This window comes from Pseudopipra pipra, chromosome 4, assembly GCF_036250125.1.
Source record: "Pseudopipra pipra isolate bDixPip1 chromosome 4, bDixPip1.hap1, whole genome shotgun sequence".
NCBI lineage: Eukaryota > Metazoa > Chordata > Aves > Passeriformes > Pipridae > Pseudopipra > Pseudopipra pipra.
In genome coordinates, this window is record NC_087552.1 from 67097015 (window position 1) to 67110858 (window position 13844).

A 13844-nucleotide genomic window follows, 5' to 3' on the forward strand; every position below is an offset into this window, starting at 1 on the left:
AGACAGCTCTGTTGCAGTGTGACCGTGTAACACGGGACTGGGCTGAGTGAAAAGAACTGTGTGAGGGAGAGCTGTGAAAAGTCCTGGTGTGTGTGGAGAGTTTCATCCCGGGAGACAAATTTAAGCCAGTGTTAAAAGCCTTGCCTAAGCTATGCTGCAGGTATGCCTGCACCCAGCCTAGGACCTTGTTGACTCTGCCTTGTTGACTTGGCTTCCTGGCTGGACCTCGGTCCTGACTCATCACTTTGGACTCATCCTGCAATCCCTGGGCCCTCAGCTGACCCTGCTGGCTGTCACTGGACCTGCTCCACTGCCTTGCAAGGGTAATATGGAACTGAGCTGCTGTCAGTGAGGACACTGTCCCTACAATGTCTTGCTGTCACCCTCAGCTCCTGGCTTATCTTGCCTAAAGGAGCAGCACATTCTTTGCCCACCATATCTTACTGTGATAGCAATGGACCGGTATTTTTACATACATATGAACAAGTTCAAGTATCAAACTTGGCATGTAGTTGACCACAATCATTGAAGAAAATGGAGATATATGAAATTATTTGGCTTATTACAGATGCACCTTTATGATGGACACAGCAATAGATGTGTATTTGGGTCATTATTTATTCTAGAGAATCAGAATAAACATAAAAGTGATCCCTGTTGGACTTTGCAAGTGGACTCTAACCAGAGTGCTGAATCAGAACACAGTCACACTGTACAGCATCTACAGAAAAACAATTACTTTAATGTAGACTTTTTTTTCAACCCAGTTCTCTCTTTATTTGTCAACCATCTTCATAGAGTAGCTTCCTAATGCTTACAACAGATTCATTAGTTTAGTTTACCTGTAATTTACTTAATTATTTTGAATGTGGTTAATTATCCCACATCCAGAGATGTGAAAAGTCGTTCTTGAAGGAGAGTGGTCATACCTCTTGAGCTCGTCTTCCATTTTCCTCTGATAGAGGGCACCCTCCCTCAAAATAGCTGCAGTGTTTAATTTAATGGGTATATTGTCAATCTGTCAGGAAAGGGAATGCATATACTGTTGTTAGTAATGTAAACCATAAAACAGAGTATAAAAACATTTCAGTGGGTTAAATAAATTGACCCAAGACAGCATAAATTTTGCTTAAAGCATTCATCTAGCATTAATCTGACATTCACAATGAAATTGCATGCTGTTCATAAACCACTCAAGCTGCTTAAGAAATCAGCAAAGTCCCCCAAGTGGATTATAAATTTGTAATCACTCCTGGACCATGTCAAATCCCATAGAATGTCTTCACTTCCCTTCATATCTTCCAGTGCTCACATACACAGTGCGAAGGGATTCCATCTGTTTTGGACAAAGACAATAAACTGCTTCTCTGAAAGACAGTCAGTTAACCAAAACCATTCAAGTAAAACATAAGCAGCATCTTTCATAGGAAGGTCTCAGAGGCAATTCATAAATAATCACAATTATAACTTGTATTTCCAAGACAACTGGCATCACCCATTGCCATATCCATTTTCTAGATAGAAGAAGTAAAGTACAGGTCTCAGTGACTTTCAGGCCTCATGGTGTAACTTGGACTAGACCCTGTGGCTGCTTTGTAGTTCTTCAAAGTATTGCCTTATTGACTACCAGACAACCTCTAAATACTGAGGGAGGAAGGGAACAACTTCTCTGCCAGCTAAAATTGTTCCCTGCACAAGTAGGCTATTCGGAAAAAATGGATCACCTTCACATACACATGTAAGAGACCTGACCTGAACCAGGGCAAAGCACTGCTGCTGGGGTAAAAACTGGGATCATTCCTGCAGAAAACAAAGCTTAATCACAACACATTAGACTTAAATCCAGACAAGTTCTGTGTTCAGAATTAAAACACGTACTTAAATTCCAAATTAAGAACTTAATGAGTGGCTGAGAAACAGATGCACAGAATCACTCAAGCTACATACTGCAAATACTGTATGCACAAATATGCACTGCAGTTTCCTGAAATACATGAGCTAACTGGAAAAAAGCATGTTTCATAATTTCTATTAATTAGGCAGGTTGAGAATAGAAAACACATTCCATCAGAAATTCACTAAGTAGAATTAAGATGTTTCTACGTAGGTGGCATATTTTAATGCACAAAAGTTAAATACCTGTCCGTTTCTTGACAAAATTGTGATAGCTTGAAGAATGTAGAAAAATACTCAAAACTAATGTATTTTATTTCTTTTGTTTGACCCACTATACTTACTCTTCTTAATGCCTAATGATGTTCTACCTTTTGGTCTGCTTCTCAACACATCTCAGAGTTTCTGCATTATATGAACAGTCACTTGCCAGACTGTATTTTAGGTACTCTACTGTGTAAAAAATGTAAATTTAGGCATTTTCTCTGACACATGTAGAAGTTTTCATATTTTTGGCAATTATCTATGTATACAGATTTCATGGTTGGTATTTACCAACTGTAATTTGGATAGAGAACTGAACTAAGAGTGATTATGGAAATACCTTTAGCTTCAGTTTTGCAGTTTATTGACCAGAAATATGACTGTATAACAGTGAAACAGAAATATGGCAATACAGTAAAAAATATCTAGGACTCCCAAGATATATGCAGGCAGGCATGAGTAAAATAACTGAATAGATTCTTCTATGTCATATAGTATCAGAGAAGTTCTGAATTTTACTCATTCTCTTCCTGTCATGAGATATGTTTCTTTTTTTTTAAGATGAGAAAATGGAAATAATTGGGAAAATTGCAGAACACTCTAGGTCTTGTAAAAAAAAAATTGTTTTCACTATTGCCACTTAATGAACACACCATAGCTCACCAAAACCAATAAATATGTAAAGAGCAAGGCCTGATATGAGCAAGAGGCAGACTGAGACAGAGTGATGATGCATTTGTACTGTCTCATTCTCCCACTGAAAAGGATGAATGGATACTTTAGGAGAGCAAGAGAAATAATTGCTGCTGCACATAATAAATGTGCCTGAAATGAAAAAAAAAATATTTAATATAGTGTGGGTGTTCTAAAAAGAGGAAAGGAAAATACTAGTTGGTTAAAACATTATATAATTTCATTAAGTTGAGGATAGGTTATAATCTTATTTGTATATCTTGGATAAACTTTCCTCTTGGGATTTGTCTACTCACAGAGTTGCACAGGCAGGAGGCAACAGGAACAGAAAGTATTTTAGAAGTCAATAACTATATGCCTATCTCTGCTTGAAAGTTACAGCAGCATCTTGAATATCACCTAACCAACCTTTAAGGCAAATGTGTTCAGACAAGATAAAACTGATTATGCTTCTAGAGGAGACACTAGCAGGTTTTAGAAGCGGCCCTGATCAATGCCAGAGGATGCCAGATCCATATTTTTTGTTATGCAATTTGGGCAGATGGTTTGACTCTCAGTAGTCCACATTAAGGTTTTATATTATCAGAAAAGGGAGTGGAATATACAGAGTTTTGAACTGAGCCCACATAATTACAGGTCATGTGTGTTTGGGTTAACTATGTAAATGTTTCCTGTTTTGGGGGGGGGGGGTTGCCTCTGTTTTGTGCAGAAGGAACTGAGATCTTACTACTTTCCTGTACTTTAAATGCTGCTGGACTATAAGCAAGCAGACTGAGTAGCTGATACTGTTATTAAAGATAACTCTGGTATGTGATAAATGCCAGATAGGCTTTAGAAATACTTGCCAGATGCCCAGTTCCCCAAATAGAGTCTTTTCAGGGTATATATGAGCTGTCCCTAAGTACACAGGCAGACCTGCTCACTAGATATTTGAGATCATGATACAAGCACAGTTTCCACCTTAAATTATTCTGCATATGAGCTTGAAACAAATGAAAGGTGACAGATTGAACAAATACAAGACTGAAGATCATCATAGTACAGTTATTGCAGAAACAGCAACGTGAGTTTTCATGTGTTACACCATTAAGGCTGAACAGCCCATTTTCCACGTTTACAATTCCCTGACCCTTGGAAATCCTAGAAGAGAAGCAATCAGTATAGTGGATTTCATAACCTCAGTATGCATCTGAAGGAAACAAGACAAACATCCAGCCTGATTGTATATTGTGTATCAGACAGTCATTAGCTGGAATGATTGCTCAGCATTCTTTAGGATCTCATTTGAAACAGTGATTTACTGATGCAAGATTCTTCTGTCCTTATGCTAAGTTCTCAGCCCAAGGGTTTACAATTCTTTTTTTCCTGGGGATGATTCCCAATTTTTACCATATTATGTAAAATCTTCTCCCTTTGTAACTGAAAACACTGTAAAGGCAATATGGCTACATGGTGCAACTGCACACAATTTACCTGTCAGAGCCCTCAGGGAACCAACAGGTTTTAATCACCCTGACCAGCCTCCCCTGGAACCTCCACTCACACCTTCTGCTCGCTGGTCTGGGAGCCCCACTAAAGCTCAGATATGGCCTTCAGTCCTTTCCCATTGTGCTGGGATTTTTTCCACTCCTGGCTGACTCTCCAGTTCTGTCTCCTGCTGTCATGGACACAGGTTGCTGTTGTAGCCTCATCTCCTGAATGGACTTCTAGGGCAGACTCCAGACCTGACCTGTTGCCTTGCTTTGCCAAAGGGTGACCTGCTGTCAGCGAACCTGTCACATCCTTCTCACGTTCAGATACTGTGTCCTGGTTGGTGAGGGCGCTGCCTGTGCTTTCATTACCTTTGGCTCCTTATTTCTCTTCCCTCATGGAGTAGCCACACTCCTGTTGCTCCCTGACCATTTCTTTGTGGATTGTTCATGGTGCATAGGACAAAATCTATGAGCCACAGACCAACCCATCCCATGCTCCTGGCCACAGACCTTAGTGTAAAAACATGGATTCCACGAGAGTTTGTGTCACCACAGGATTTGCATGTGTGTTTTTCACTCCAAAATTTTCAAGCACATCTGACATCAGTTCCTTAAAGGTTTCTCACCTTACTTTGGATCTTCTGAGCCCGGAATGATGGTTTACTCTTCATACTGTCATGTGTGCTCTGCAGTTCAAACCAAAGTATATGGTTTTCATTTCAGAAACAGATTTTCAATTATTCAGCAAAAAATATTAGATATTTATCAAAAATAACACTTGAATATTCATCTAGAGTAACAAATACATAGGGGACATATTTTGGAATTGTTATATCCACAAAAACTTGCTTTGTACACCCCATTTAGTGGGAAAATTTCAAATCAAATGACCACAGAAATGTAGGTCTAAATATTAACTAAAATTTATTGACTAAGATAATGGTAAAAAGTAAGTGATGCTGTTTGACTATGAAATATTACTTATATATATATTAATAAATTCAGCTTTAAACTGAAATAGATACTGGGAGGACAAAATAGAGTGTCAAAGCACACTTCATGAAATTATTAATTAGTGGTAGAATTCTACTGATGGTTACTAATTTAATTTTACCATGTTCACTATAGATAGTGATGTGAAACTGTCTGGTATCATGGGGATGAACACAGTGAATAGAATATGAAGCAGTGATGCTGAAATGCATATATTACATACACAGCTTAGTGACATAACTGCAAACTGGGAATCAACCAAAGCAAGAATTCTGTATGAGTGGGACTGTTATTCCCTCAGCTTGGTGACTCTGTGGCATAAAAGTTAATGGAAAAATAATAAGTGGATTTACAGAAATATTGCCAGTTTGGAGACTTGTTGGAGGAGTTTCACAGAAAGGCTGATTGTCTCATAATTAGGAGAATAATAAAGCAGCACCAGAAGAAAAGGGGGTTGTGCATTATGCATCCAAAGAGGCAAAGGTTGGTATATGGATGTGAAATGACAGTACAGCTATAAATCACACCACATAATTCCTAAGCCTGAGTAAATATAATTTTTCAGATACACTGAGATCTTTAAATACTCCAGTCGTTTTTCATCTTCATACTGGGGGATTTTTAGGTAAGGAAGTATTTTGTAGCATACCTCTCTCTTTTCAGGCTTCATGGTTGCACACCTGAACCGGTCAGTATTTGCTTTCAGGAGCAGATCCTGCAATTACAACAATTAACTTGAAGAGTGTGGTACATTTAAATTCTCTAAGAATAATTTTGTTTAAAAAGCCTTGCAGCCCTGACCACTATTTTCACAGAATATTCTGGGTTTGAAGGGACCCACAAGGATCATCAAGTCCAACTCATGAATGGCCCCTACTGGGATCAAACCCACAACCTTGGCATTAGCACTGTGCTCTAACCAACTAAGCTAATCTCAGGGTCTATTCCTTGAATCATAGAATGGCTTGGGTCATCTAGTTCCAGCCCCCCTGCCATGGACAGGGACACCTTTCCCTAGACCAGGTTGCTCAGAGCCAGATCCAGCCTGGCCTTGAACACTTCCAGGGATGGGGCATCTACAGTTTCTCTTAGCAACACGTGCCAGTGCCTTACCCCATTCACAGTAAAGAATTTCTTCCTAACAACTAATGAAAACCTACTCTCTTTCAGTTTGAAGCCATTCCCCCTTGCCCTGTCACTACATGGCCTTGTCAAAGGTTTCTCTTCATCTTTCTTGTGGGCTCCCTTCAGGTACTGGAAGGCCACAGTTAGGTCACCCCAAAGTCTTCTCTTCTCCAGGGTGAACAATCCCAATTCTCTCAGCCTTTCCTCATAGGAGAGGTGCTCCATCCCTCTCATCATCTTGGTGGTCCTGCTCTGGACTTGCTCCAACAGGTTGATGTCCTTCCTGTGCTGAGTTGGATGCAGCACTGCAGGAGGGGTCTCACCAGAGCAGAGTAGATGGGCAGAATCCCCTCCTTCTCTCTGCTGGCCACAGTTCTGCTGCTTTGGATACAGTCCAGGACACAGTTGGCTTTCTGAGCTGCAGGTGCACATGGCTGGCCCACGTCCAGCCTCTCATCCATCAGCACCCCCAAGTTCCTCTCAGCAGGGCTGCTCTCCATCTGTTCATCCCCCAGCCTCTGTTGATACGGGGGATTTGCCCCGACCCAGGTGCAGCACCTTGCACTTGGTCTCGTTAAGCCTCACAAGATTCCCATGGGCCCAATTCTTGAGCTTGTCAGGTCCATCTGGATGGCATTCCATCCTTCAGGAGTGTCAACTGCACCACTCAGCTTGGTGGCATCAGCAAATATGCTGAGGGTGCACTTGATCCCTTCATCTCTGTCGTTAACGAAGACATTAAATAACACTGGCCCCAAGACGGACCCTGAAAGCTTGACTTAGTATTTATATGAATTTTCATTCTTGATTAAAGACTTGAAGTAAGCAACTCTTGATTTTCTACACAGTTCTGCATGGTTGTATCCTCTGCACAGGGCATCAGGCCTTTGACAGGTCCATCTGTATGAAACATGTTGCTCATCCAGATTTCAACTTAAAAGCATCGTACTTATCCATGGCACATGAGTACCATTGGTAGTAACTGTTTCCACATAGCTGACAAACGATGGCTTTGTTTTTGAGTTACATTAGAAGATTATGATCAGGGGATCACAGCACCAGGGGTTGCTCCAATGGGCACACCTCTGGCAGTAATTCCCTCTGTCATTTTAAAGAGGGAAGCGCAGGCAACCATGTTTCCAGGTTTTGTACATTTCTTTTGGTTGTAAACCAAATTCCTAATCAGAGCTGTGAAACACAGACTAGATTTTTCTAATGGCTTTCTGGGCAGCAGCTGATGGCATCAGTGCTTCCATAACTGTCTGGAGTGTGGCTTCCAATGTTCTCACTCCTCACAGATGCTCAGACACAGTTCTTATAATGACAGCTACAGCTTCTGCAGAAATGCTACGAAACAAATGGCTTTTTTCATGCATATTTCTGTTAGGACCCATCATTTCAGCTTGCTTAGCAAACACTCAAGGGAACTGACCTTTGTGAATGCTTTGGATGCCTTTTATAACATTTCCAGAGGCGGCAAAAGCTGCTGTTATTGCAGCTATAATTTCTGCAGTGGTTTTCCTTTGTTTCTTGTATTCATGCATTTTCTCTACTGAAGAATGTGGCTGGTTGTAAAGTGATTTTATAGTTGCCATAGATTTTTGACAATTTAGGCACTGTGATATTTAGCTTTTCCTTCCCGGTTTTTCTAAGAAGTTTGTAATGTACAAATAAGCGCACAGACAAATAGAGATGTGCTTCATCAACAATAGGGAAATAACAAAAGAATAAAAAATTAATGTTTTATTGTTTTATAATGAAATATCAAGCATAGGTAGTGTGATGGGCCAGCAAAAGGAATGCAAAGTTTATCCCCCTAGAATCTATCCCACATTAAAGCACTTACTATGGTCTTGGAACAGAATCCAATGCCCCTTTGACAAGGACATGAGGAGAGCCCAGAACAGTGATGAATGGACTTGTACTGGCCAGTGAAAACCAGAGTCAGGCATTTTCAGAATGGAGGTGTGAGAGTACAGTTAAAAAGGAGTCACATGGCAATACCTTTTATCAAGCTTATACCATTATTTAATTGCATATGGTGACTGCAGTGTGGGGAGGGAGAAGGAAAGTGGAAATGGACATTAAATTAATTCCTTTCCAAGGAGAAGATGATAACAATCTGCTTTAACTATGACAGGAGCTAAATCATTGAACAAGATTCGTGTCAAAGTTTGGATAAAATAACTAGATCTGTTTGTTTTTCCAGGCCTCCCTTCTCCTGCTCTCTTAACACACAGACCGTGTACAAGCCAGGATGACTTCCTGCTCTCTCAGCTGCTGAAGGAAAGAGTATGAAGTCTGCACAAAAAGAGAAGTCAGAGTCTGCTGATATTTTAAAACAGTGGATGATGACATGGTTATTTATCATTTACTACAGAAAACAAAAATATTGAACATATTTTGTAATTTGAAGCCTTAATTAATAACCAAATACCTTAAATATCCACATTTCTTGTGGGAGTAAAAGAACCATCAAACTACTTCAAGCTTGAGAAGACAAGGAAGTAATCATGTTTCTGCTGCCTTATATGCCCACTTGCAAAATTTCTCATGTGGTACTTGTATAGTGACTAAAAGGTGTCACTTGCCTCAGACAATTAATAATAAAATAAAGAAGATGGGGAAAGGGTGCTAGAACAGAATAGAGGATACAAACTTCATGACTATAGAGAAAGAGCCACAAGGTGCAAAATTAGGTGCAAAAGCAGATACGTTTCAGATAAAGTTCTAAGACCTGTGAAGATGGAACAATACAGAAGAACAAGTTTAGAAGAAAGGAAGGAGTAGAACAAGAATATAATATACTTACGCTTGCTTTTTGGAAATTTTTATCTTTGATTTCCTCTAGTTGCTTTATTTCCTTTGGAGGTTTGTAGGTGCTTGGAGGAACCTACATTAAAAGAAAAAAAATCTCTAGAACATAGGATATAAAATATTCCAAGTGAAACATTCACTTTTACCATAGAACAGCAGCAATTATTTTTTAAATATTGATTCTTTTCTATTAGTGCCAGTGTAGAAGACAAGGATGGATTCCAATTAGCTGGAACTACCCAGGCTTTTCAGTCCTGTCTAATGTAATATTATCTCTGGTCAAATGAAAAAAAAATGTGAAACTAGTACAAGAAAGGCTAAAACAATAGTAAGTCCTATAGGCCCTATCAAAGGGGGAAAAATGTTGCCAGAATGGGAACAGTTCTGTTTGACATCTCATAAACTTCAGTTTCACAGCACTGACAGCCACATAGGGCAGCTGAATAAAGTTCAGCTGTGGAGCTCTCCGGCACCCTGTGTGGTAGTAGCAACAAGTTACAGGGACTCCAACGAAGTTCAGGGAAGAGAAATCCTCTGAAGTTTAATAAATACCCAGAAACTTCATTGTAACTGAGGAAGTTCTTGAGCTGAAATGGTGGGAGACTGAGAAGGCAGGTGGAGAAAGCAGCAACTGTGCTTGTCCCATCCCTCTGGTCTTCCCAGACATCTGTGTTTAGCCACTGCTGGAAAACACACACTGGGCAAAATGGGCCTTTGCTCTGGTTTACCATGGCTGTCCCAATGTCCTTGTAAGGGAAAACCACTGGAGGTATGGATTAAATGTTTGGAGGTTGAGGACTGAAAGGGCCCTCCTAGCATTAATCAAAGATTTGGGAAAGCATTCCCAGATCAGAAAGTGCTACAGCTAAAATGACCAGGAAGTGACTGTATGGCTGTCATAGGGATCAACAGGAGACTAGGGACTTTGGGGAGATTTCAAGATTTGCCTGAGCAACAAATTTTGACCAGAGCAAACTCTGAAAAAAGACTGAATGTCTCCTTCCTATGTGGGTGAGATAGTCTGACAGTTTAGTGGGCATCTGCTTAAATGTTTATCTTGCTAAAAATGTTCTAGATCAATTAGAAGTTACAAAATTAATTAAAGAATTAATGGGGGAAATGTATAGTCTGTATTGTACTGGAGATCAGTTTAGGGAACATGTGAATCCCATCTACCTTTATTGGACTGTATAAAGAGCTGTGCTTTCAAAAAGTCTTGAATCTGATGGACTGTGATTCTGTGACTTTCTACTGCCTTTACTATGTGACATCTTTGTCTGCAGCTACAATAAATGCACAAACAGAAGAAGCTAGCAATTAAATGCACTGGTGAGACTGCTCAAGTATTTTTGTGAGCTTTTTAAGTAAAGCAGAAATGAAAGTATTTCCCAGCAGTATCTAAGAATTTTTATTATGCTTTCATAGATGGAGAAATTAAAGCCCAGAGGATGTGCAAAGGGTTGCACATGCAGTGAGTATCAGTTTATTTCACTCTCCTTCCTAGTCATGTGCTTTACCTGCAAAACTGCACTTGTCTGCCAATGTAAGCTGGAAATCTCTCCTCAGAAACAGCTATGCTTATTCCAAGTAATTTAAGGAGGAGACTTTTCAATCAGCTTTGTTTCAAAAACGTTCTTAGCCTTGTAATTCAGCCCTCAGACACCATGGTATGAATACCAGGCAGACAGACAGGTAGACAGCAATTACCCAGCTGCTGGAAGAGGATAAGAGGTCACTGTAAGTAAATTGTAAATTCCAGCAACAGAGAGATCAAAAAGGCCAAACTGTACCTACTTAATCCAAATGTGAGAAAAGAGGGCTGGGAGTAAGACACCAACCTTGCTTCCCCTCTCCAGCCAGTGGTCAAGCTCACACAGGCTGTGTGGATATCCCTTAACCAGAGGTTTATTTTGGGAGTAGGTACCACAAGAAGTTTAAGGAAGAACAAAATTATTAATTGCTCTAAACTTTCATCACTCTTTTTTAAAAGTTATTGTTGTAAGGTGGACAAGGACAAGCTAATGCAATGCTATTGTATTAAGAGTTTCTATTTTTATACATATAAGATCATAAATCTATTGTTTGGTCTCTATATTTGCAAACAAAATCCTCTGTTTTGCTTAAATTATTTCACCCATTTAATTATTTTAAACAATCAGCAATTTCTTTCATGAAGCACAGCTGAAATAATAAGGAAAATATCTAAAAAATACATTAAATTTGGCTGAAAGATATTACAATAACATCCCAGTGCAGCCTTTTTGGTTTTTAAAATATATTATTGGTTTTTAGAAAATCTAAAAGTAAAATCATTGCGTAATCTTATTGTTCTGGTACAGTGCTGATACTAAAAGAATGGATTTTTTTTGTCACTCTAGGCCAAGATATCCAAGGAAGTTAAATGTGTCCAAATAATTTTGCATGTTATCAGGTTTAAGCACCTGTCTCTATTTGTCTCCTTTGAAAACTTCAAGGCAAAGCACTCCTTTGTAGAATTGTATTTATGAATGTGTGAGTGCATTTGTGCATACCTGTGTCTGCATCCATGTGCAAAGGCCAGTGGAAACAAGAATTTATGGTATTTAGACCAAATATTTAGAGTGAGTAGTTTCATTGTTAAATTTCAAAAATAAACTCTCACTTTACTGACTCTTGCCATCTGAGCTTGTCTTTTCAGTCTCCCTTCCTTTCAGGATGTGAAATGGTGATACTGATAACAATATGGCAAATTAAAGTGAAGCTTAATTTGCTGAGATAGGCACAGAAACGAGTACAACATGTGTCACTACTACACTATTGGTTTTAGATCCACACAAGCTTTAAATTTGCAGACCTGGCCAGAATGTAAACCAAATTTAGTATAATCCTAACTCCCCAAATGAACTTCACTAAATGCATCTGTGTTAACGCAAATTTATTCTAAGAGGGGCTGCACAGCATAAAGGTTCTAAAATGACAGCAACATGACTCATTCCTGTACTGATTAAGTAGTTATTAAATGCAGTTTTTCAGGGCCTGGTATTAAGCTATTTCAATGTAAAATCCCATTAACTGTATAACACAGTACCATTAAATTGCTCTGCCATCCTAAGATGTAAATGGTTTCTAAGAGCATTCAACACATGTATTATTTAAAACCTGAAGTGCTAATACAAGGTGGCAGATAATGCCCAAATCTATGATTTCCAAGCTCACTTCCCACTGCATTTGAATACAGATGGTTTTGGAGTCCTTATTAAGTTACTCACAGCAGCTTGATCCCAGATCCTGTTTGCTTTACCCCAGAGAGATAATTTAAAACCAGTTGTGGGTCTCTGATTTGTACCAGTGTAACTGAACCACAATCAGAGACAATCAGTAAAATAACAACTTAGTATTTCAAAGATACATCTACTCTCATTTGAGGATGAGCAATGAATTTAAACTGAAAAAACTTTAATTTCAGAGATTCAGCACTAATACAGTTAGAAAGGAATAAAATTCCACCCTCAAGGAGCTGCAAACCTGGAGTCCATCTCATTTCCAGTTAAATTGCTTTTCTGTTTATTTTAAAGAGAGTTCATCTACAAAAAATCTAAGTTAATAAAACATTTTCATTTCAATGTTCTTTTCTTACCTGCTTCGGTGCATTATCCAAAGCAAGCATCTTACAAAGCCAAGGACTATCAGAAACACTTGTATCAATGCTGCCATCAATTTATACCCATTTTGTAATTCTACCTCTGAAAGTCACAAAATGACTACAAGAACCAACCTTTTCCCTTTCCTCTGTTTGGGTTACCACTCGCTTACACAGCATTCACTGAAATGAAAAGAATTAGTTTGTCGGTGGATTTTTTAGAAATCTGACCTTCAATAACATAGATTATTGCCAAAGTCCTTTTTGATCTGTCAAAGGTTGTAGATTTTCTATTCTTACTTAAAAGAGGTTATTAACTCCCCTACCAAGATTTTGTGCACAAGCATACAAAAAATTTAGAGGTTTTCAAATCATAAATCAACTTACAGGTCGTCTTTTTTCCAGTACTGGAAGATATGTTGGCAGAGGTAGAGGAATGGCACGTGGTTTGGGCACAGTCAAATTAAATTCCTTTGGCTGAGTGACTTTAGAAGTCTTGACAGTGGTAGCACAATTATTTAATTTATTTGTGAGTTGTTCAATCAGTTGCTGGACTTTTGGCTGCCATCTTCAAACAAAAACAGAATTTTCAATTTTATTTTATTTTTTTTAATTTCATACAAACTTACACACTATTTGAGGTTGGCATGGGTGCAAATTCTGTAAGGCTTTCATTCATTCAATTTTGATAAAACTGGTCTATGAATCTGTATTCAGGATTTAGTTGCACTGTGTTACTTCACCTCTTGATAGGTGCTGGTCCATTCAGATTACTACTGGTGAAATAGCCACAGTTTTTACAGACTAAGAAACTATTCCTTGCTGCCAGTTCGTTTTGCAACAGGACCACACTATGAATCAGAAAAGCAGCTGTCATAAGCTAATTACACACTTAACACACTTAAATGAAGAGACTATGAACAAACAGTGGTCTGAATAATGTCACTTGTACCAACCAACAGAGCACA

The 13844-nt window shown here is 38.9% G+C and overlaps 1 protein-coding gene across 6 annotated transcripts in view; it reads right to left on the bottom strand.

Moving 5' to 3' along the window:
• Positions 1-13844, bottom strand: part of CFAP99 (cilia and flagella associated protein 99) — a 54783-nt gene that overhangs the window by 16602 nt on the left and 24337 nt on the right. For 5 of the 6 annotated variants that reach the window (XR_010430266.1, XM_064653394.1, XM_064653393.1 and 2 more), the window contains 5 exons: positions 13264-13444; positions 9253-9333; positions 5965-6030; positions 4949-5008; positions 930-1018 (listed from right to left, as the gene is read on the bottom strand). Coding sequence is in view for 5 of the 6 variants with exons in the window: in XM_064653394.1 (XP_064509464.1) it covers positions 930-1018; positions 4949-5008; positions 5965-6030; positions 9253-9333; positions 13264-13444 (477 nt within the window). In the remaining variant the exon portion in view is untranslated. The remainder of the gene's footprint in view (positions 1-929; positions 1019-4948; positions 5009-5964; positions 6031-9252; positions 9334-13263; positions 13445-13844) is intronic. The other variant, XM_064653395.1, reaches the window with a different exon arrangement.